This window comes from Panonychus citri, unplaced genomic scaffold (assembly GCF_014898815.1).
Source record: "Panonychus citri isolate SS breed McGregor unplaced genomic scaffold, ASM1489881v1 Contig00135, whole genome shotgun sequence".
Classification (NCBI taxonomy): domain Eukaryota; kingdom Metazoa; phylum Arthropoda; class Arachnida; order Trombidiformes; family Tetranychidae; genus Panonychus; species Panonychus citri.
In genome coordinates this window covers 2,520,813-2,540,312 of record NW_026515540.1, presented here as the reverse complement: position 1 = coordinate 2,540,312, position 19,500 = coordinate 2,520,813, and the positions used below count along the sequence as shown (strand labels likewise).

At 31.9% G+C, this 19,500-nt stretch overlaps 11 protein-coding genes across 12 annotated transcripts; 8 read left to right on the top strand and 3 right to left on the bottom strand.

The window, feature by feature from the left end:
- The first annotated feature begins 7 nt into the window (after positions 1–7).
- LOC128392057 (C-factor-like) lies at positions 8–2,391 on the top strand. Of its 2 annotated transcripts, XM_053352039.1 has the most exons (4): positions 8–324; positions 617–937; positions 1,379–1,547; positions 1,676–2,391. In XM_053352039.1, the coding sequence occupies exons 3-4, from the start codon at positions 1,413–1,415 to the stop codon at positions 2,270–2,272; spliced, it is 732 nt and encodes a 243-aa protein (XP_053208014.1). In that variant the 5' UTR covers positions 8–324; positions 617–937; positions 1,379–1,412; the 3' UTR covers positions 2,273–2,391. The 2 variants fall into 2 exon arrangements, with proteins under 2 accessions (XP_053208014.1, XP_053208013.1); XM_053352038.1 differs by having other exon boundaries at positions 9–324; positions 617–1,547.
- Positions 2,392–2,677: 286 nt separating this feature from the next.
- On the top strand, positions 2,678–3,917 carry LOC128392058 (C-factor-like). Its single transcript, XM_053352041.1, has 3 exons — positions 2,678–2,887; positions 2,962–3,324; positions 3,567–3,917. Exons 1-3 carry the CDS (start codon positions 2,753–2,755, stop codon positions 3,789–3,791), a joined length of 723 nt encoding a protein of 240 aa, XP_053208016.1. The 5' UTR covers positions 2,678–2,752; the 3' UTR covers positions 3,792–3,917.
- A 1-nt stretch (position 3,918) lies between these two features.
- Positions 3,919–4,782, bottom strand: LOC128392061 (uncharacterized). The gene is made up of 2 exons (XM_053352044.1): positions 4,497–4,782; positions 3,919–4,245 (listed from the first exon to the last, which is right to left on the bottom strand). The coding sequence occupies exons 1-2, from the start codon at positions 4,765–4,767 to the stop codon at positions 4,070–4,072; spliced, it is 447 nt and encodes a 148-aa protein (XP_053208019.1). The 5' UTR covers positions 4,768–4,782; the 3' UTR covers positions 3,919–4,069.
- Positions 4,783–5,754: 972 nt separating this feature from the next.
- On the top strand, positions 5,755–7,508 carry LOC128392018 (uncharacterized). Its single transcript, XM_053351988.1, has 3 exons — positions 5,755–6,017; positions 6,082–6,982; positions 7,473–7,508. The coding sequence occupies exons 1-3, from the start codon at positions 5,851–5,853 to the stop codon at positions 7,506–7,508; spliced, it is 1,104 nt and encodes a 367-aa protein (XP_053207963.1). The 5' UTR covers positions 5,755–5,850.
- Positions 7,126–8,732, top strand: LOC128392054 (transcription initiation factor TFIID subunit 8-like). The gene is made up of 3 exons (XM_053352035.1): positions 7,126–7,277; positions 7,341–7,908; positions 8,088–8,732. Exons 2-3 carry the CDS (start codon positions 7,527–7,529, stop codon positions 8,546–8,548), a joined length of 843 nt encoding a protein of 280 aa, XP_053208010.1. The 5' UTR covers positions 7,126–7,277; positions 7,341–7,526; the 3' UTR covers positions 8,549–8,732.
- A 48-nt stretch (positions 8,733–8,780) lies between these two features.
- LOC128392060 (exosome complex component CSL4-like) lies at positions 8,781–9,921 on the bottom strand. The gene is made up of 4 exons (XM_053352043.1): positions 9,798–9,921; positions 9,604–9,722; positions 9,149–9,476; positions 8,781–9,065 (listed from the first exon to the last, which is right to left on the bottom strand). Exons 1-4 carry the CDS (start codon positions 9,856–9,858, stop codon positions 8,932–8,934), a joined length of 642 nt encoding a protein of 213 aa, XP_053208018.1. The 5' UTR covers positions 9,859–9,921; the 3' UTR covers positions 8,781–8,931.
- Positions 9,905–11,120, top strand: LOC128392059 (uncharacterized). The gene is made up of 3 exons (XM_053352042.1): positions 9,905–10,154; positions 10,301–10,672; positions 10,759–11,120. Exons 1-3 carry the CDS (start codon positions 10,019–10,021, stop codon positions 10,902–10,904), a joined length of 654 nt encoding a protein of 217 aa, XP_053208017.1. The 5' UTR covers positions 9,905–10,018; the 3' UTR covers positions 10,905–11,120.
- On the bottom strand, positions 11,092–12,484 carry LOC128392053 (uncharacterized). Its single transcript, XM_053352034.1, has 2 exons — positions 12,139–12,484; positions 11,092–11,996 (listed from the first exon to the last, which is right to left on the bottom strand). The coding sequence occupies exons 1-2, from the start codon at positions 12,214–12,216 to the stop codon at positions 11,118–11,120; spliced, it is 957 nt and encodes a 318-aa protein (XP_053208009.1). The 5' UTR covers positions 12,217–12,484; the 3' UTR covers positions 11,092–11,117.
- Positions 12,485–13,194: 710 nt separating this feature from the next.
- LOC128392050 (hydroxysteroid dehydrogenase-like protein 2) lies at positions 13,195–15,873 on the top strand. Its single transcript, XM_053352031.1, has 3 exons — positions 13,195–13,352; positions 13,460–13,623; positions 13,724–15,873. The coding sequence occupies exons 1-3, from the start codon at positions 13,339–13,341 to the stop codon at positions 14,782–14,784; spliced, it is 1,239 nt and encodes a 412-aa protein (XP_053208006.1). The 5' UTR covers positions 13,195–13,338; the 3' UTR covers positions 14,785–15,873.
- Positions 15,874–15,995: 122 nt separating this feature from the next.
- On the top strand, positions 15,996–17,528 carry LOC128392051 (uncharacterized). The gene is made up of 2 exons (XM_053352032.1): positions 15,996–16,943; positions 17,117–17,528. The coding sequence occupies exons 1-2, from the start codon at positions 15,996–15,998 to the stop codon at positions 17,264–17,266; spliced, it is 1,098 nt and encodes a 365-aa protein (XP_053208007.1). The 3' UTR covers positions 17,267–17,528.
- Positions 17,529–17,685: 157 nt separating this feature from the next.
- On the top strand, positions 17,686–19,191 carry LOC128392052 (uncharacterized). The gene has a single exon (XM_053352033.1). It carries the CDS (start codon positions 17,712–17,714, stop codon positions 18,696–18,698), a length of 987 nt encoding a protein of 328 aa, XP_053208008.1. The 5' UTR covers positions 17,686–17,711; the 3' UTR covers positions 18,699–19,191.
- The last annotated feature ends 309 nt before the right edge of the window (positions 19,192–19,500 follow it).

Below are 19,500 nucleotides of genomic sequence, written 5' to 3'. Positions count from 1 at the left end.
TAAACCATGGAACCGATAATGGAATCAATTTACAATTAGATCAGATTGTTGATAAATTTGGACTTTATCTGATTGATTTTTCCACCAACAAATCTTGCGATATCAATAGTTACATTTACCGTCTCTGTGTTGAGGCTTGTAAAGTATCACAAGAAAATCCTAGACAAATACAAGCTTTAACTCAATCTAAAAGTAAACACTCATTGATCATATTTGATGGTCTTAATTGTTTCAATTACATTCAATTTAAAACTCTACTACCAGATGATAGTATCATGGATAATATATCAATAGTTCATGAGGCTGATCCTTTCAATTTATTAGGTAGGTATTGTTTTTAATTCCAAGAGATATAAATAACTTTCCAAATGATTTGATTTTCCAGTGGAAAAATGATTAATTCAGTTAATTGTTGATCTATACCAGTGAAATTATTCACTAGGTGTGAGTAAAGTGCAAATTGGGAGCAAATCAAGTCAATAATAGTTACTAATTATCTTCATTACCCCAAACAATTAATCTTTCCAAAGTAAAAAGATATTCATCAGTTAATTAAGTTAATCAAATTCTTTCTTATAATTTAATCATTTTCTTTTCTTTTCTTTTCTCTTGACAGTTACAATTTATCGCTATTTCTCAGAACAAGCAGCTCTTAATGTCCATCTTAAATTGGTCATAATCTATTGTGATGATGTTTACATAGCTGATTTAATGCAATTTCTAATTAGACGAAAATTAAGTCTCCATGTTATCCTGATTTCGTATAATGTTTCAAGTATTTATTCAAAAGGTTTTTACCATGGGGAAGTTCAGACAATTGAATTTCTGACAATCGATTCAACCAGTGAAAATATTTGTGTCAAGAAAACATTCAAAGGAAAAGTTAAAGCAGTAGCCAGTTTTAATAATCCAATTGTCCATCACAGGAAAACAATCAGTAATGTTAAACTAATTTAAACGAACAAGAAAGAAGGAAACAAAATTAGAATCAACAAATTGTTTCATTCCAATATCATCATAACTCCCGCCAAAGAAAAAAAAATGTTTCTAACATTCAACCCTCGAAGTTGTTTATTGTTGCTTGATTCAATTTAGACACTTGAAAGATACACAAACAATTTACCACTCATTTCTTAATTGTGGTAATCACTGTACCTCATCAATCTATCAGCACAATCAATTAATCTCCTGATTGACATTATCCACGTTGTATATTAACTCATCATTTCATCAACCTAAATACTATCAAAGCAGATCAGCTGATTGTATTTTGCTTTTTTCTTCAAGTTTAGACTAAGGACATTTCATCATCTTTTTTCATTCTAATTTTTGTAATCTTTGTTCATTTCCTTTTCTATCTAATCAATTCTTTATTCAGTGTGACCAATTAAGTCAATTTGTGGAGATCAATTATGTTACGAACTACATGTTGTTTAATTACTGGCGCTAATCGTGGTATTGGTCTGGAATTTGTTAGACAGATAATTAATCTTAATCCAAAGCCAATAAATGTTATTGCTACTTGTCGTAATCCCGATAAAGCCGAGGTAATTATGATAATTGTTCAATTTTCATTTCTAAATTTAGCCTTGATTTTTAATCCTGAAAATTTCCTTAAGATAATTTAATCTGATTGTTTTGTTTTGTTTTGTTATTTTGCTCTCTCTCTCTCCAGGAATTAAGGAAACTCAAATCATCTTCAACTAATCTTCATATTGTTCAACTTGATGTTAGAGATTTTCCCAATTACGATAAATTTTATTCTCAGGTCAACTCAATTGTCGGCTCAAATGGATTGGATTTATTGATCAACAATGCAGGAATTGCACAATTTAAAACTCTTAATCAAGTTACTCCCACTGATATGTTGGAAAGCTACGAGGTTAATACAGTCGCACCCTTGCTGCTCACGAAGACATTTTTACCTTTACTCAAATCATCAGGTAAAGATGAAGGATCGACCAAATTAATTGTCAACATGGGAACAACGGTAGCAAGTATCGAGCAAAACAATCAGGGCGGAATGTACCCTTACCGTGCAAGTAAAGTGGCCTTAAACATGATCTCCCGAAGTGTCGCAACCGACCTGGCCAAAGAGGGAATCCTTTGTGTCTCCATAAACCCAGGGTGGGTCAAGACGGACATGGGTGGGAAAAAGGCTCCAATGGCTGTTGACCAAAGTGTCACCAAAATGTTGAAAACTTTGTCACTCGTTGATAAAAATTCAAATGGTAAAATGATTAACTTTGATGGTAAAATAATTCCCTGGTAAACAAATTAAATCATTCATTCTTGATGATGATTATCATAACTATTTTGCCCTTCATCTGGAAATTAGTTAATTAGTGCGTATTAGTTTCATCGCTTACAATAAATCAACTTTGTTTTTTTCATTATTGTAAAATGATTACACTAATTGTTACAATTACAATGTTTCAATTTATGATTGGTAATCGTTTGCCTTTAATCTCTCTTTCTGATCTCTTGTAATTAAAATCGATTCTTACCTGAATTAACTTTTACAATTTCCATTTTAATTAAAGGAAAACTTCATCATAGGATTTTGCATAGATTAATTATTTATCTCGATTAGCGATACAATTAGTTAATCATTAATTACTCCCAATTGTTATCAGTACTTTTACTACTCACCATAATCAAGGATATAAAAAGAGAGTAAATTGTTAACAAATGAATGAATCAATTTTAATTCTGTTTTTATAGTTGATTTAGTTGGTTAATTGTCATCAAAATGCTTGAAGTTTCAACTGTTCTTGTTACTGGTGCTAATCGAGGCCTTGGTTTTGAATTTGTCCGTCAATTGGCTTCAGCTGAGCCACGAATTGATCATATTATTGCCGCTTGTCGTAATCCAGAAGAGGCTGACGTAAGTTAATTGTAATTTGAATTTCCATTGAAAATTTAAGCTTATTTCCATTTTCATGTTTTCTTTGTCAACAGAATTTAAAGTCTCTCGTTGAAAAAAATGACAATGTTCACATTTTGAAACTCGATGTTGTTGATTATGATTCTCATGAAGCTTTTGTCACTGAAGTTGATAAGATTGTCGGTGATAAAGGTTTGGATATTTTGATTAACAATGCTGGAATCATGATAATAACTGATGTTGATAAGGTGACACCGAAAGAATTCATGAAAAATTATGAAATCAATGCTGTGGGTCCATACATGTTAACCAGATCATTAGCACCTCTCATTAAAAAATCCCAGAGAAAGTTAATCGTTGCCATTTCATCAGGAGCTGGAAGTATAACTCGGACTAATGCTCGTCTAGGAGGTTTTCCAGCTTACAAAGCAAGCAAGGTAATTATGATACAATCATTAATCCATGTAAAGGGTGAGCACTTAACAAGTTAAGGTGTTTGTTGTAGCTTAATCTTAACTAAAAATGAAAATAAGGTTGACAAAAATGCACAGATTAAGCTACATTAGCTTCCATTTTTTGACACATGAGATGAACAATTGACTGTGAAAACGTCAAGAATCAATTGTGATTAGCAACAAGTAAACTTATCATTTGATATTTGATGTTTCCCATTTGTTAGGCTGCAATGAACATGTTAACCAGAACCTATGGAGATCACCTTAAGGCCGACGGAGTTACAAGTATAATCTTCTGTCCTGGTTGGTGTAAAACTGACCTTGGTGGACCCAATGCCATGTATGAACCCGATTTCAGCGTTTCCAATATGATTAAAAACATTTCCACTCTAACACCAGAATCAGATGGAACTTTCATCAACTTTGAGGGTAAACCGATGCCCTTTTAATTGTCGGATAAGCTGGACGAGTAGACGAAAATATTAATCTAGTAAAAAAATTTCAGTTTTGGATCGGCAAAAGTGACCACATAAATTAAAGATTGCACTCCGAATAGCCTCTTATTCAAACTCAAACTCAAACTTAAACCTCAATTTTTTATTGTTTCAAATTCATAAAATCAACATCAAAGGAAAGATGTGAAAATGGACATTATTGATACAGCCGATTGAAATTAATTCGTGGCAATAAGATAATTATAGTAAATCGTGTATCGAAAATTGGTCCATTATTGAGCCCTCAAGTTCTTGTTGATGTTTAGATAATTTGTCTGAGGAGCTGTACCATCAGAGTACGTACAGCGAACTGCGAATCGAACATTCGGAAACGGTTTTACATCTTTGACCAACACACTGAAAACAACCTTGTTCTCGGACTCAGGTCGAGAACTATGGATAACAGAATCTACAGAAGGATAGAAAGATACATGTTAATACAAGATTAAAATACAGTCGGAGAAAATGAGTTCGACGGTTGTTTTATATCATTCGCTCAGGCAAAAATGATTTATCAATCAAATCAAAGTTAAATTTGAATCTCTTGATTATCATTGATCAGTTGTTGTTATCGCTCTTTCTGAGCAAATAATTTTAAAATACCGTCAAACTCATTTTCAAGTTATTAATTATTGAATGATTTCACTGCAAATTACTTACAATCGAAAGCTGAGCTCCAGTATAATTTACCATTGACTTCGCGTTGACTTTGCAGTGACAAACTACACTCTTCTATTTGTTTTGGTCCAGTTTCTGTAGCGTTTAAATTGAGTAAAACGAAATCTTCCCGATCTTCAACATAATGATAATTTAGCACGATTGAACTATCGGCTTTATCATCAACAGGCTTAGCAGCTAAAATAGAAGCACATTGACCGTTGTTGACGATCAACACCATGAGAAGAGAGGTAACAAGATGAGTAAAATTCATTTTACTTTGATTGTTGTTGAGTTGATTAACTTAATACGAATGATGAATTCAAGATGAATCAATTCCATTAGCTCTTGTATGCTTTTATATAATCAGTCTGAGTCATTTTTACCCATTCGTTGAAATCATCAAGTACCGATAATCTTTCATTAATTGAAGCTTCTTGTTATTGTTTCAATTATCTTGCCTCCTACTCTAACATCGTAATTAGTACAATTTAAGATATTATTTTAGTCCCATTAGATTGCTAACCAGATCTGTAACTGTAGAAATGCATCCAGATAACGATTCCAAAGCTTTGCTACTGTTTAATGAACGTTTTCTTTACTATTGAAGGAATCGTTGAGAGCATTTTGAAGACGATGAATAATATTAATCGTTAGATGACTTAAGGAAGATTAATCGGTTATAAGGTCAATTTTTGATCGGAAAATAGACAGAAAATGCTTCATTGACATTTATAGCTATTTAGAGCGATATTTATTTGGTTATTGGATTGAATAACCATGAGAATTAATGGAGATTTAAAACTTTCTGGATCAGAATTTCTGATCAATATTGAATTTTTGGTAAAACGATACGAGTGTTTGTCAGCTCGACATTTTCACTTAAAGCTAATTTTTTTTTTCGACTTAAAGTTCAGCTACATATTGCAATGGACTTAATTGTTATATTGATTGTGGTTTTTTAAATTAGGTTAGGTTAGGTCTTCACTATTAAGGGTCATTATGGCCAAAGAAAGGCCCGGAGGGCCTGAGACAATCAAACCGAACTGCAAGACGAAAAAAAAAATTAGCTGAAAATTGAATATGTTGAGCTGAAAAACACTCTTATCGTCTTACCCAATATTGTTCCAAAGAAAATTAAACGAAAATTACTGGAATAGATTTTCGAAACAATTAAAACTTTAAATGAAATTAAAAAAAAAATTTCGAAAATGAGAAAAGTATCAGATCCAAATATCGGATTAGATTCTCTTGGATCCGATCAACAGATGTTCTTTGCATGTGGTTAGTTACTTCTTGTGGTTGATTGTTTTTAATTAGTTGGTTTAATTGTTAATCGGTTACTGATAAATTAATCATGGGTAAAAAAGGTGACCAAGAGAAGAAAGTTAGAAGAATAACTTTTCTCAATGGACAATCGGATAAAGTTGTTTCTGGTTTAAAACCTTCAGATGGAAAAGAAATGATCAATTTTTTTTCCAATCTAATTGTTAATCATCCTGAACTTACTTGTATTGCTAAAAGGTTTGTATGGATAAAAATTTTATTCTATTAGTTGTTATTGATAATTTTCATTCTCTTTTTACAGTGTAAAGAAAAAGGAAAAAGGAAAAGCCAAAGAAAAAGAGCAGGAAGAAAAATCTAAAGAAAAAGAAAAAGAAATTGAAATTGAAATTGAAATTGAAGAACCAATTTTTACTATTGGTGAGGATAAAGAATCGACTGATCGAGTTAATTTGCCTATTCCTAAGCCTAGAAATCCACTTAGAGATGAAATTGTTTTCGGTTTAACTGAGATAATCAAGAAAATTCAAAAAAAACAGTTAATCGGTGTTGTCGCTTGTGATCCATTGACGGTTCATATTCAAGCAACATTATATGATCTTTGTAAAGAGTTTAATGTTCCCTTTCTATTATCCAAGAATCTTAATCAAATTGGTGATATTTTGAAAATGTCTAAATTATCCTGTTATGCTTTCACCGAGAAAGTAAAAGAATCAACCTCTTTGTGCCATTCGTTGTTTAAAATATTCCTCCAACAACCAGGATTATCTTTTAGTGATAAAAGTGAATTAAATCCGTGTTTACATTCAAACACTGAAGATATGGAAATAGTTGATACTTATAAGCCAGAATTTGTGTTTGACTTTCCACCAGAAGATAATTTTTATATTCCAAGAGAGGAAATTGATTTACCAACATCAACAACAAATCTCGATGAAAGTGAAAAGAAAATGGATGATTTTATCAACATAGACCATCAAGTTAACCATTTTCCTCCTCGATTTTATTTCCGTGACATTCAATTAATCCTTCCTTGGACTGGAGATGTTGAAATGAGCGAAAAGAAATTACAGAAAATTGGAAAATCTTTGTTCACAGTTAAATCATCATTAACAAAAGATGAATATCAATTAGATGAAGAGATTCCCTTCTGTGAACCAAAGACAACAGTCTTACCATCATCTGGTCGAAAAAAGAGAGAAAAAGTTCAAAAAATCAAACAAGCTCCAAGAAAAAGAAATCTAATAAATAAATTTGAAAATTTATTCTCTAAACAATTGATTTTATTTTCGAAAAAAAAATTATTCCAAAATCTATTTGAATATCGCGCTTTTCTTTTGAAGAGAAAACATCTCGTTACCATAGTTACTCTTTACTATCGATGAGAAAGAAAATTTTTAAATTTCATTTCCAATTGTTCGTCTAAATTGTTCCGTTAATTGTGAAGCTTTTCAATATTGATTGTTAACTATTTCGAGGTTAAATGATTTCCAACAGCAGGTAAGTCATTTGGTCTTTACTTGGTTTCATTTTAACTCTTCTTTTTCTAATAATTTCTCTTAGATTTATATTGTGATTCAATCAACTCATTTTCTTGGTACCGCTTTTTTTTTTTTTTTTTTTCATCGGTGGTTAAGGTTAATTTAATCGCTTTGATTATTTTGTTGTCATCTCTTGGTTTACATTTTATTTGAGTGCAAAAGGATTTTGGATAGAGGTTACTCCGGTTAAGCTTTTTACTGAGGTGTGATGGAAGGCTCAGTTAGAAGGAAAATTTTATTCTCATCTATTTGTGCTATTTGTCATGAAAATGGTTTCGCTTATGCTGAAAGACCTGCAGTTGAAACTTTACTGGAAATGTTGCAATCACTTATTTGTGAAATTGGACGAACAAGCCGCCAATACTGTGAACATGGTGGACGAACCGAGCCCAATGTTGCCGATATTGATATAGCACTTGTTTGCCTTGGTATTAGGTCAGACGGTATTCCTGATTATGCTAAAAGATCAGAACGGATTGTGTTACCACCGCCAGGGAAAGCACCTAGTCAACCAATGCCTAAAATATTACAAGCGGGTGATAAGAAACCACTGCCACCTTATATTCCAGATTATTTTCCATCATTTCCAGGTAATCATCGTTTCTTGGAAAGTTGTTGAGAAAAAATTCCGATTGTGCTCATAATTTTTACGCGGGAAATCATTTTTACTCTCAGCTATTTTTATCGGTTTGGCTTTAAGCTAATTGAATTGGTCATTCACAGGTTAAATTACTAATGTATCTCTTTTTCTCTGCCTTATATTCAACAGATGCTCATGCTTATATTAGGACGCCAACATATAAACAACCGGTGACTGAGTATGAAGCAATTAGAGAGAAATCGGCTACTCAAAAGCGAGATGTTGAAAGAGCGTTAACTAGATTTATGGCTAAAACCGGAGAAAATGCAGTATCTCATTCACTTTTTCCCGATGAACAATTATCTAATCTTTATCCATTAATTGAACCTAAATTAAAATCAAACGTTTATCTAGAAGCTCTTTTACCAAAAGATCAGATATTTGAGGATGAAGATGAAGACACAACGGAAGATAAAGAATCACCAAGAAAATCGTCTCTTAACAAACCATCAACTTCTGGTGAAGCTCAAGGAGGTGAAACGGAAGCTAATTCAGCAAATGCTACAAGTGAAAATCCTCCACAAGAAGCAGAAGTTCTTGACAATCCATATTTAAGAGAACCCAAGTTGTACAATGCTTCGTCTTCTTGACCAAACTAAATCAACTTGAAACATTTGAGAAAATGTGTTTTTTTCTTCTATTTCTCTTCATGCCTTAATAACTGAACCATTTTGTAAAATTTACGGTTACACAATTCTTAAGATCACCTTATAAAGAACTAAATGAGTCCATTTCTACACAATTAAAATCCTCTGATAGTTGTGACCAGTCAAATTTTTGATTCCATAACTTGAATTAAATCATTCGTTGCATAAATTCGTGTTTGAATGGAGATAATCAATATTTTGTTAATGAAATTGATTCACATATTTACATGAATCTTGTCGTGTGAGAGATTCAATAGTCGTTGATTTGTTTAGCCTCTCTAGTAATAGAGTTGTTAACAATATAAATCCCAACTATTCAATTCGATTTAATCTAATTTAACGATTGGAGCTTTTGACTTTTCTTTGGTACTTTTAGTTAATTGGGCTACTTTTCGAGGTTCTTTCACTTTTGTTTCAGGACAAATCATCTCTGTCCAAGATACTGGAACCATTAAAATACCTGAAAATTGGAGTTAAACCACAGAAATTAGTTTGAATTGTTAGTATAAGAGTTAATTAGTGATTAACATTTGAAAGTATTACCATTTTCACTTCTTGCAGTAACAACACCAAACTCATTAGAAGCTGTTGTCAAGAGATAACCAAAATCGGAAAGACCAATAATTTTACATATAATTAAATCTCCAGGTCGAAAACAGGAATACAAATCGACATTATCTTTATCTGTTTCACGAACATCCTCTTTTCTAATAATCGCTTTGAAGGGTCTTTTCAACATAACATCAGCTATACATTGAATTAAACATTTACATTGAGTTGAAGTGACTTTATCTATTTGACATGTAACAATATCACCAGTCAAAGGGACTTTCCGAGTGATACCACCACAAGAAACAACTTCAACAATATTCTACACCAAAATGAGAAAAGACAAGAAAAGAAGGAAAAACAAAATCGAAAATAAACAAAAAATGAAACAATTAAAAAGAAAAAAAAACAAAACAAAAGAAAATAAAAGAAAAGAAAAATTAACAAACCATTTCTTCATTTTGGTTAACATTAACTTTACCAGCAAGAGCAGCATAAATATAAGATCCTTTGATAAACGTTCCTCTACCACCTAGATTTTTCTCATCGGCGACACTCAATCGATCACCTTGATAGAAAATAAAGAAGAAACAACAATCAATTTAAAAATAAAAAGCAAAAGAATTAAACCAAATTAACTAACCTGGAACACAAAACATTTTAGAAAAAAATTGTTTTCTTTTCTCAAATGGAAAACCAGACATGAGAATCACGTGATTCTATCGATACATCGATTGTTGTTCCAATCAAATTAACGGCGAAAATTCAAAAACTGTTTACATTTTAATTTCTCTTTTTTTTGTCAACTTTTCTTTCTTTTCTTATTTATTTTTAATTGTTTTTTAATTTTCTCTCATTTAAATAATGACTGATTCGTATGATTCAATTGTGTCCGATGCTGCAGAATTTTGTTCCAAGCTGGAAAATGTCAGGGAAAATCTTCTTCCACCAAAGTTTCTCAGCAAGAGCAAGAATACAATGCAACATGAAATTGAACAAAGTGAGTAAACAATTTAATTTGATTTAGAATTTTTTCTTCTCATTTCAATCAACAATTAATGTATTTTGCGATTTGTGATTAATTTACTCTAGTTTTCTCTTGTTTCTGTCTCTTGTGATTTCTTTGTTTGGTTTTCTAAATGGTAGAGATGAGAGATGAAGTTAAAACTCTTAAATCATTACGAGATGAATGTACAAAATTGGAGAAAGAGATTAAAGTTAAACAGGACAGTGTCTCACAATATAGTAAATCTTATGAACAATTAGAGAATCGGATTGTTCGATCAACGGAAAAATATGAGGAGAAGGTTAAACAAGAGCAGGCGAGAAAAGCTCTCATCTCATCTGTTTTTAATTTCCTTGGAAATGTTGGTCTTGATTTTCAAGTGATTAACTTGGAAAATGAATCACCCGATTCTTATATTGGAACTTATAAAGTTAGTTTATCACAAGTCGATCCTGTTGATCCTGATAAGTTTTACAGTATTACCTTTAAATCCAGTTTGGTTGAAATTAATAGTAAGTATATTGATTATTATGCAAAAATTTCAAAGTGTTTAATTGGTTTTTGGTTCATTTTTTTCTCATACAATTTTCTTATATAGTTTTGGAAACTGATTTCAAAGATCTGGAAGAGGAATTTAAAAAAATCGAAGAGTTTATCAACAGTAATCTTAAATCGGGACAAATTAACTTGATCGGTTTTCTGGTTAGAGTTCGTAAACTAATAATCAATCGGCTTCAATCATAATTTCCAATATTTTCCACGACTCAAAATGTTTCATCTTTGTAACTTTTCTTCCGGTTTAATGCTGAGCTGGGAGATAATTTTTTCTTTTAAAGTGATAAAGTTGTCTATATATATATGAATATCCCTTCAGAGGCGATTATTCAACTTTTCAGTGTTTCAATATAGTAAAATGTAAAAAAATATAAGAGAAAATAAAAAAATTCTCCCTCTCGATTACTCTGTATCTGATTCCTCTTTGTAATTTGGTTGAGATAACCAAATTATTGGTGAAGGTGATCGGTCATTCTGAGTATCTGGGAATAAAGAATCGGCTACCGGTGCTTTTTGCTGTGCTTTTGGTCTGGACTCCGATTCCAAGTCGTCATCGTCAATTATTGTCGAAGAATCGACTTCAGGAAATCGATTTGTCTTGTTTATAGTTGGTCGTCCTTTTCTTTTATTTGGAGTAGCTTTAGTACCGGCAGAATCTCTGGTAGTAGATGTTGGCCTTTTACGACCTTTTCCTCGGCTGGTTGATTGAGTGGGTCTATTAAAATCGGCTCTCCTCAAGAGATCCAATTCGTCTTTCAGTTGATCGATTTTCCTTCTGAGATCTCTCCCTTCGGCATCATAAAATTCCCGTGTTTGCATCAATTTCTGGGTCGACTTTTCCCGTTCCACTTCCATCTCTTCTTTGGCTTTTTCAATCCTCTCCAAGAATCTTTCTTTTAAAGCTTTTTTATGATTTTCATGGTCATTCTTACAGTCCGATAACCTTTTCCTCAACTGGTCAATGGCGTAATTTTGATCGTCAATATATTTCTGGGCTTCTTTCAGGTTAAACGAAAGTTTTTGGATTGTACTTTGATGTGTTTCCACTGATTTAGATCTATCATCAATCGATGATTTAGTCGTAGCTAATTGTTTGTTCAGGCTCTCCACTTGTTTATTTAAATCATCAATGACGTTCTTTTGTCCAGAAATTATTTTTTCGTTTGCTAAGAAAGTAGCTTCATGAGATAGATTTTCTTTCTTAACCTCTTCGGTATATTGAATTTTCGCTTTAACAATTTCATCTTTCACCTTATTCAAACACTTATAAAGTCGATTTTCCTGTAAGAAAAAAAAGAGAATAGAACAAACATAAACTTAAATTAGAAGAACTTATGTAAAAAAAAAAGACAAATTAAACGACAAGAGAAAAAGACACCAACACAATCAAGTAAATCAACCAAATGAAAGTGAATCCACTTACCGATTTAAGATTCAATATGGTGGCAATCAACTGTTTACCCGAAGGTTGATTAACAGTTTCACTAGAATTATTCACCATGATGATGGAGATTATTTAGTTAATCGACTAGAATTAACTGTTGCAACTAAACAAGAGACAATCAACAATTGATTCACTTTTCTTTCTCACTACAACTATTCAAATGATCGTTCCAATCTTCTCGTTACCAAATTCTCATATCAAGCAATCAATTCTCTTAATTAACAATAATTTGCCCGAATAAAAATTAAAAGAGACACAAAGTAATCAAAACAAAAGATGAAGACCAAATGAGGAACAAAACAAAAGTGACCGATCTTTTTCTCTGTCGCACTAACAGTTGGAACGAAGAAAGAGTTTAGAATAGAATTTTTTTCTCTTTCTTTTTGTTCGCTTGGAAACTCTAACCTTTTCCTCTTTGCAATTATAAGCTTCCAATTTAATTTAATTAGAATCAAATGATTACATTTAATTTTTTGTTCTTTTTTGAATCAATTCTACTAATTAAGTTCTCTGCTGGACTGATTAACAATTAATCTTCAAATGGGATTAAAAGAGGTAAGTGAAAATCTTTCATTTTGATCATCTTATTGTTTGTTTCTGTTTCAACATTTTATTGTTAAAATTGTGACTACAGAAAGTGACTGGTCTTTCAATTAAATTATCGCAATTAAATCAAAGGTTAAGTGAAAATCTAATCTAATTGTAAGTACAATTGAGTGCTATAAGATTTGGAGAATCACTAATCAGTAATTAACTAATTGTTACAAAATATTCATGTAAATGTGTTAAACATTTCATGTTAAAATGAATTTGGTTATATTTTTGAATGAATAATTAAAAATTCATTTTTTCTCTCATTTGGATCAGTTAAATTTTCCATAATTAACTAATGATTATTAGAAGAAAAAAGCTTTACCATCTAAGAGAATTGAATGAACCGGGGTTTCTTTAGAAAAGTGCAAACTCGGTTCATGTTGAAAGTTATTCTCTCAACAAGTTGTCATGTAAACTTGTTTTCTTTTTTTAAAACTGATCTTTGATTCTTGTTGATTTTCTATGTGATTAGAATTGATTGTCTAAGTTATTCATTAGTAGATTAATTGTTTGCCTTTTCATTTGAGTGATACAAAATTCTTATTCTATTTTATTTCTCCTCTTCTCTGTTTGGTTTCTATCAAAATGATCAACACAGGGTAAGTATTATTTTTGTTTTTCTATTCCTATTTCCTTCAAGGTAATTGTTTAATTTGATTTTTGGGATTTTTTTAATCACTGTTTCACCTTTTTCTTCTTGTTACAGTAAATTAGCTGGTCGTACAGCTTTTATCACTGGTGCCAGTAGAGGTATTGGTAAAGCTATTGCTCTTAAATTGGCCAAAGATGGTTGTAATGTAGCGATTGCTGCTAAAACGGTTGATCCCCATCCTAAATTACCAGGAACCATTTATACTGCTGCTAAAGAAGGTAATTTGTTTATTCTGTCAATGCAATCATGTTCCCTTTTTATTCAGTTTTAATATGGTTTGTTTCTTATTTCTCCTTTCTCACATTTTACATTGAACAGTTGAGGAAGCTGGTGGTAAATGTTTACCTCTTCAAGTTGACATTAGATATGAGGATCAAGTCAAAGATGCCATTGAAAAGACTGTTGCTAAGTTTGGTGGACTTGATATTCTCATCAACAATGCCAGTGCAATCAATTTAACCCCAACAGAAGTGACCGATATGAAAAGATATGATCTAATGCATTCTATTAATACTCGGGGTACCTTTGTTACCTCTAAAACGGCTATTCCACATCTAAAGAAATCCAATCATGCTCACATCTTGAATTTGAGTCCACCTTTGGTAATGAATTCACGATGGTTCAAACCTCATGTTGCATATACTATGGCCAAGTATGGAATGTCAATGTGTGTCCTAGGAATGTCGGAAGAATTTCGAGACGATAAGATTGCCGTTAACGCTTTGTGGCCTAGAACTGCTATTTGGACAGCGGCTATGAATGTGATTACCGAAGGACCTGAAGTGAAAAAAATTTGCAGAAAACCGGATATTCTTGCTGATGCTGCTTATGGTATTTTAACCAAATCACCTGAACAATTTACAGGTCAATTTGTTGTTGATGAAACTTTCCTTAAACAAGAAGGTGTCACCAATTTTGATCAATACGCTGAGGTTCCCGGTGAAAAGTTAATGTTGGACTTTTTCTTACCCGATGAATATTATGAGGGTGAAGATATTCCTGAAAATTTTGGTGATCAGGCTAAACCATCAGCCACCAGTGGAGTCTTTAAGGTGGATAAGGTTTTCAATGGGATTAAAAATTTACTTGATGACAATTTAAAGAGTCAAATTAATGCTCTTCTATTTTTCCAAATATCTGGTAAAAATTGGATCGTTGATGCTCATGAGAGTAGACCAATTGTCGTCAATCAAAATGATAATCCTTCAGGAAATCCCGATGTTACCCTTATCACCGATGAAGATACTTTCTACAAAATGGCCAAAGGTGATATCAAGGCAACAAACGCTTTTATGGCCGGTAAACTAAAGATCAAGGGAAACATTTCGGTAGCCATGAAACTAGAGAAATTGTTTGTCCAAATCAAAGCAAAACTTTGATTATTCTCTAAACGTTATATTCATCTTCCTAATCAATCCAATTATTATCAATTATTAATGTGAACACAGATGAAAATTGTAACCTTAACAAAAATTATTTTATAAACATTTTTTCAACAATTATGATACATTTTGTACTACAAAGTTTAATTGCTTTCCAAAAGCAGTTAAACACAAAACATAAAGGATTCTATTGTAAAATATTAGGGAAAATTGTTGTAAAAGGAAACAATTAACTGGAATATTTTTGTCTTTTATCAATAACTTTGATTGTGATTCCAATTCGTTTGTGATTAAGTTAAAATGCCAAAGACACCAAATTCTAAGGAATCAAACAAATCAAAGGAAGAGAAAAGTATTTCCAAGAGTAACGAATCATCTGCAAGCGAAAGAAATGTTAACGAACTTCGAAACAGAGAAGATCTTCTTTGGGTTGAAAATGATTCACCCAAAGTGACCCGTCGATCGAAATTAAAAGCAGGTAATCGCCGAAGGACAACACTAGTGAACCGAAATGTTCCTGACGAATTGGCCGATATCATAGGAAAAGGCCAATGGGTCGAAGCGCCGACACCCGAGCAGATAAACCAAATTCAATCAACAACACCCGCTGCTCTTAAATACATGATTGATTTGGTTTCGTCTTTAAGTTCAGCCAAATCAACTCCACCTTCATCACCTTCCGGCTCCCCGAACTCAACAACTGATTCAACTCGAAGTAGTCCAAGTCCCGAAGTTGTCGAACAGAGAATATCCGACACTCGAAGATTATTTCTCGAGCCAGTATTAGCCGAAATGGAGGAACATCAATTAAAATTTGCTCTAATTATCCTTCTTTTCATAATCATTCTAATCCATTTGGCTGTTAGTTTACTCAACAACAACAACGACGATTAATTCAAATAATCCTAATCCTAAACTGAGATTTAAACATTTTCTAAACACCATTGTTAACCAATTATAATCTTATTGATTTTTGGTTTCATTCACAATTTAATGCAACCAACTAATTGCCAAGCACAATTGTTATCATGATTAGATTATCTTTATGGTTTTTCCATTAAAAAAGTTCTGATTCATTTAACAAAAGTTCTGAGCAATTGATCAGAGTCTAAGGTGAAATCTAATTATTAGATTTCAAAGAGATAAACTACTAATTGTTTAACATTCGATCATAACAGTTAAATGATTGAATAACAATTAACTTAATTATGACCATTGAATTTTCCTCATCGTCGATCAATAAATTGGCAAATGATCAAGAGGAAAAAATTAATCTCTCCAATTTTCTTATGCTTTTTGTTTACAAAAAGACCAAATCGACCGCTTTGATTAAAGTGATCTTTTTCTTGGCGATTCTCCGACAAGGAGATTCGCTCTATCGTTATGCTAATTACTATCTGACCAGCGGCAATTTAGATTCAAACGTTATCCTCGTTTTGGCCTCATTGGAACATATTTACTCGTTTATTTGTATACTCGTCGTGTGCAAATGGGATTTGATTGTTGAGTTCGTCGAAATTTGGTCGAAAACTGATCTACAAGATGATTCGGAGACTCGAAATTATATTAATCGAAAAAGACGAAAATTTCGAATCGTGTTCATCTTATTCTGTACTTCGAGTGCAAGTATAACCGCTTTACTTAATTTCGATTTCAATCGATTTACTTATATTTCCAGTATCAAGATGTTTTATGTTTTTGTGGACAATTTAATCCAATTGATGTTGATCAGTATGATTATCGACTTTCTAAGTTTACTTTCGATTCATATTCAAGCAGTTTTTATTGCAGTCGATCGTAAATTGGGACAATTACCTAACGAAGTTGGTGCTCTGTGTGAAAAGCTCAGATCAATTCGACGATTACATTATTATGGCCGAGAATTGACTCGACTTGTTGACCTTTTCATATTTTATCTCATCATCGGAATCTATTGTATCATCGTACCGGTCATTTTGCTTGGACTTTACCGATTAATTTATGAGTCTGATACGATACTTGATCGGTTCACATCGTTAGGTGTCTTGGTCATCGGTATTTCGGCAACAGTTATCGTTACTTTTAGCGCTGTTGAGATAAACAATTTGGCCTCAAAGTGTTTCGATAAAGTTTACGAGCTTTCGTTTGTCAATGGATGCCCAGGCTACTACAAAGAGGTAAATTGACAATCACCAATCAAGTCAAAATCGTAAGACCAGAAAATCAGAGATTCAGTTAATCAAATAAAGATAAACTAAACTGAACTTTGATTGGTAACAATTAAGTTACTCTGTTGAAAGTTTATTATCAGATTCGACAATCGTTTAATCATTTGTTTACTTACAATTAGGTCTCACTGATGATGTACCGTATGGGTCGATATGATATTGGAATAAGTTTCGCTAATCTCTTCATCATTTCTTCATCATTTGTCACTTCACTTGCGACACTTTGTGTTACCTTTATATTGGCATTTCCGTCAACATTCAAAACTCAATAATGATTAAAAGATTATCAACAATTAGTTGATTCTCAGTGTATTCTCAAGTACCTAAACAAAGAGGCAATTACATTAAAACACAATTAAAGAAGAAAATTAAAATCAAATTATCACCATTCAAGAAATTAAAGTATTGACTTAATCCTTAATTGATCAATACATTAATCGTAAACTTAATCGTTACACTAATAGCTGATTGTTAATTTTTTGTTTTGATTAAATTGAAATTGACATCAATTTGATTTCAAGTTAATTGCTGGAAATTTAATATCACCAAATAATCACTTAGTAAACCTTATCAGAAATTGATAGAAAGCAAATATCTTGTTCATGGGCCTCGAACTTCAATCTCAGAACTTTTCGAGTTTCATTTTCTCATTGATATTTAATATTGGAACTTGATGATTTACCTTTAATTGTTTATGATTAGAAGTTCTAAAAAGAAATGACCAAAGAAATTTATTTAGATCAATTTTTGTCTCAGAATGAGATCAAAATCTCGAATTTGTTTATCTTCTTCTTCGGTAAAAAGACAAAGATGACCATCGTGATTAAGGTACTTGTATTGTGTTCGACAATTTTATTCGGTGGCTACGAAATTTATGCAAATTACCTGAGCTACCAGAGAAGTGGCGATCTTAATATTTATATTATAAGGCTATTTACGACCTTGTTACAAACTTTGTCCAATTTTTACATCGTCTTTGGCTGTGAATGGAAACTTATTATTCAATTTAACGAAACTTGGTCCAAAACGGGCTTGAATGATAATCTGGAAACTCGAAATTTTATCAATAGAAAAGTGAGTAAAGCTCGAATCATAATTGTCACTTACATCGTTTTCAGCTTAATTTTAGCTCCATTTGTCCAGGCCGATCTCAACGAAAACGATTGTAATAAAATTTACCAAAGTTCGTGCATCTTCCGGACTAAGCCCATTTTGAAATTTTTCTCCGTCTTAATCATCTCATGTTTACTCAATTTGGTCTTCGATTTCGCCTTAAAATTGATCTTTCACGTTCAAGCGATTTTCGTTCGTGTCAACTCAATGATTGATAATCTTATCATCGAACCTGGACCTTTAGATGAGAAGATTAAATCAATTCGAAAGTTACACTGCCATGGAATTGAATTAACTCAAACTGTCGACCATTTTATCCGTTATTTTATCATCGTTACTTATTGTACTCTAATACCGATAACCTTATTAGCCCTTTACCGATTAATCTATCTGAGTGTAACGATCGTCGAAATATTTGTCGCCTTATATATTTTGATTATCAGCATCACGGGTACACTAATGACCACCGTTAGTGCTATCACAATAAACAATTTGGCCTCAAAGTGTTTCGATAAAGTTTATAAAATTTCAATCGTCGAAGGACTTTCCCGATACTACGAAGAGGTAAATCATTCGTCAGCGACTTTATAGAAATAAAATTGTTCTAATAAAACATTTAGAGTTCTTGAAGATGCTAAATCATTTTCGATCAGATCATCTAATTTTTTTTTCTCTTGTACATTGAGATTAATTGATAAATCACTTGAGAAATTAAAATAGATTAATTTAATTACTTATCTCAAGTGGATTTTGATTTTACTGTCAATCAATACAATAGATTAAAGTTCATTCTTGATAATGAATCCAGAGTAAATTAATCATCATGATTAAGCTTAATTAATAAGAAAAGAAAGAAAGAAAAATTTTAAACACGAAAACAAGATTAACATGCTGATGGAAGTTAATTGTTCCCAAAATAATTAACTTTCCCTGGTAAGCAATTAATGGGGAAAAAGAGCCATTTCTTAAAGGTTATCATAAACAAAGATAATAATAATTGTAACAACAATTAACTATTGTTTCTCTCTTCCTATTATTAATAATTAGGTCTCATTGATGATATATCGAATGGGTCGATATGATATTGGAATAACTTTCGCTAATCTCTTCATAATCTCCTCATCATTTGTCACTTCGCTTGCGACTCTTTGTGTTACCTTTATATTGGCATTTCCTTCATTAACTTTCCCATCCAGATAATAAAGTAACAATCAGAGATAATTTTTTTTTTCTTTGATAATAAATTAATAGCTAAATAATGTATATCAAATCAGCTTATGTTAGTATTAAAATCCAATCAAGAATCAAGAGTTGTTGATTGACAATTTGTTCTCGGTGTAATAATAATATTCAGGACATTTATAGATTAACACTTAAGCCATTAGAAACTAAT

What these genes read in the sequence shown, in the direction of transcription:
- LOC128392057 (XM_053352039.1), top strand. Translation starts at nt 1,413, where the DNA reads ATGTTACGAACTACATGTTGTTTAATTACTGGCGCTAATCGTGGTATT. An exon ending in GTAATCCCGATAAAGCCGAG is followed by an intron (nt 1,548 to 1,675) that starts GTAATTATGATA and finishes CTCTCTCTCCAG; the next exon opens with GAATTAAGGAAACTCAAATC.
- LOC128392058 (XM_053352041.1), top strand. Translation starts at nt 2,753, where the DNA reads ATGCTTGAAGTTTCAACTGTTCTTGTTACTGGTGCTAATCGAGGCCTT. An exon ending in GTAATCCAGAAGAGGCTGAC is followed by an intron (nt 2,888 to 2,961) that starts GTAAGTTAATTG and finishes CTTTGTCAACAG; the next exon opens with AATTTAAAGTCTCTCGTTGA. An exon ending in CAGCTTACAAAGCAAGCAAG is followed by an intron (nt 3,325 to 3,566) that starts GTAATTATGATA and finishes CCCATTTGTTAG; the next exon opens with GCTGCAATGAACATGTTAAC.
- LOC128392061 (XM_053352044.1), bottom strand. Translation starts at nt 4,767, where the DNA reads ATGAATTTTACTCATCTTGTTACCTCTCTTCTCATGGTGTTGATCGTC. An exon ending in CTGGAGCTCAGCTTTCGATT is followed by an intron (nt 4,246 to 4,496) that starts GTAAGTAATTTG and finishes ATCCTTCTGTAG; the next exon opens with ATTCTGTTATCCATAGTTCT.
- LOC128392018 (XM_053351988.1), top strand. Translation starts at nt 5,851, where the DNA reads ATGGGTAAAAAAGGTGACCAAGAGAAGAAAGTTAGAAGAATAACTTTT. An exon ending in CTTACTTGTATTGCTAAAAG is followed by an intron (nt 6,018 to 6,081) that starts GTTTGTATGGAT and finishes CTCTTTTTACAG; the next exon opens with TGTAAAGAAAAAGGAAAAAG. An exon ending in GTCGAAAAAAGAGAGAAAAA is followed by an intron (nt 6,983 to 7,472) that starts GTTCAAAAAATC and finishes ATTTTATTTGAG; the next exon opens with TGCAAAAGGATTTTGGATAG.
- LOC128392054 (XM_053352035.1), top strand. Translation starts at nt 7,527, where the DNA reads ATGGAAGGCTCAGTTAGAAGGAAAATTTTATTCTCATCTATTTGTGCT. An exon ending in TTATTTTCCATCATTTCCAG is followed by an intron (nt 7,909 to 8,087) that starts GTAATCATCGTT and finishes TATATTCAACAG; the next exon opens with ATGCTCATGCTTATATTAGG.
- LOC128392060 (XM_053352043.1), bottom strand. Translation starts at nt 9,858, where the DNA reads ATGTCTGGTTTTCCATTTGAGAAAAGAAAACAATTTTTTTCTAAAATG. An exon ending in TAAAATGTTTTGTGTTCCAG is followed by an intron (nt 9,723 to 9,797) that starts GTTAGTTAATTT and finishes TTTTCTATCAAG; the next exon opens with GTGATCGATTGAGTGTCGCC. An exon ending in TTAACCAAAATGAAGAAATG is followed by an intron (nt 9,477 to 9,603) that starts GTTTGTTAATTT and finishes ATTTTGGTGTAG; the next exon opens with AATATTGTTGAAGTTGTTTC.
- LOC128392059 (XM_053352042.1), top strand. Translation starts at nt 10,019, where the DNA reads ATGACTGATTCGTATGATTCAATTGTGTCCGATGCTGCAGAATTTTGT. An exon ending in GCAACATGAAATTGAACAAA is followed by an intron (nt 10,155 to 10,300) that starts GTGAGTAAACAA and finishes TCTAAATGGTAG; the next exon opens with AGATGAGAGATGAAGTTAAA. An exon ending in CAGTTTGGTTGAAATTAATA is followed by an intron (nt 10,673 to 10,758) that starts GTAAGTATATTG and finishes TTTCTTATATAG; the next exon opens with TTTTGGAAACTGATTTCAAA.
- LOC128392053 (XM_053352034.1), bottom strand. Translation starts at nt 12,216, where the DNA reads ATGGTGAATAATTCTAGTGAAACTGTTAATCAACCTTCGGGTAAACAG. An exon ending in CCATATTGAATCTTAAATCG is followed by an intron (nt 11,997 to 12,138) that starts GTAAGTGGATTC and finishes TTTTTCTTACAG; the next exon opens with GAAAATCGACTTTATAAGTG.
- LOC128392050 (XM_053352031.1), top strand. An exon ending in TTATACTGCTGCTAAAGAAG is followed by an intron (nt 13,624 to 13,723) that starts GTAATTTGTTTA and finishes TACATTGAACAG; the next exon opens with TTGAGGAAGCTGGTGGTAAA.
- LOC128392051 (XM_053352032.1), top strand. Translation starts at nt 15,996, where the DNA reads ATGACCATTGAATTTTCCTCATCGTCGATCAATAAATTGGCAAATGAT. An exon ending in GCCCAGGCTACTACAAAGAG is followed by an intron (nt 16,944 to 17,116) that starts GTAAATTGACAA and finishes ACTTACAATTAG; the next exon opens with GTCTCACTGATGATGTACCG.
- LOC128392052 (XM_053352033.1), top strand. Translation starts at nt 17,712, where the DNA reads ATGACCAAAGAAATTTATTTAGATCAATTTTTGTCTCAGAATGAGATC.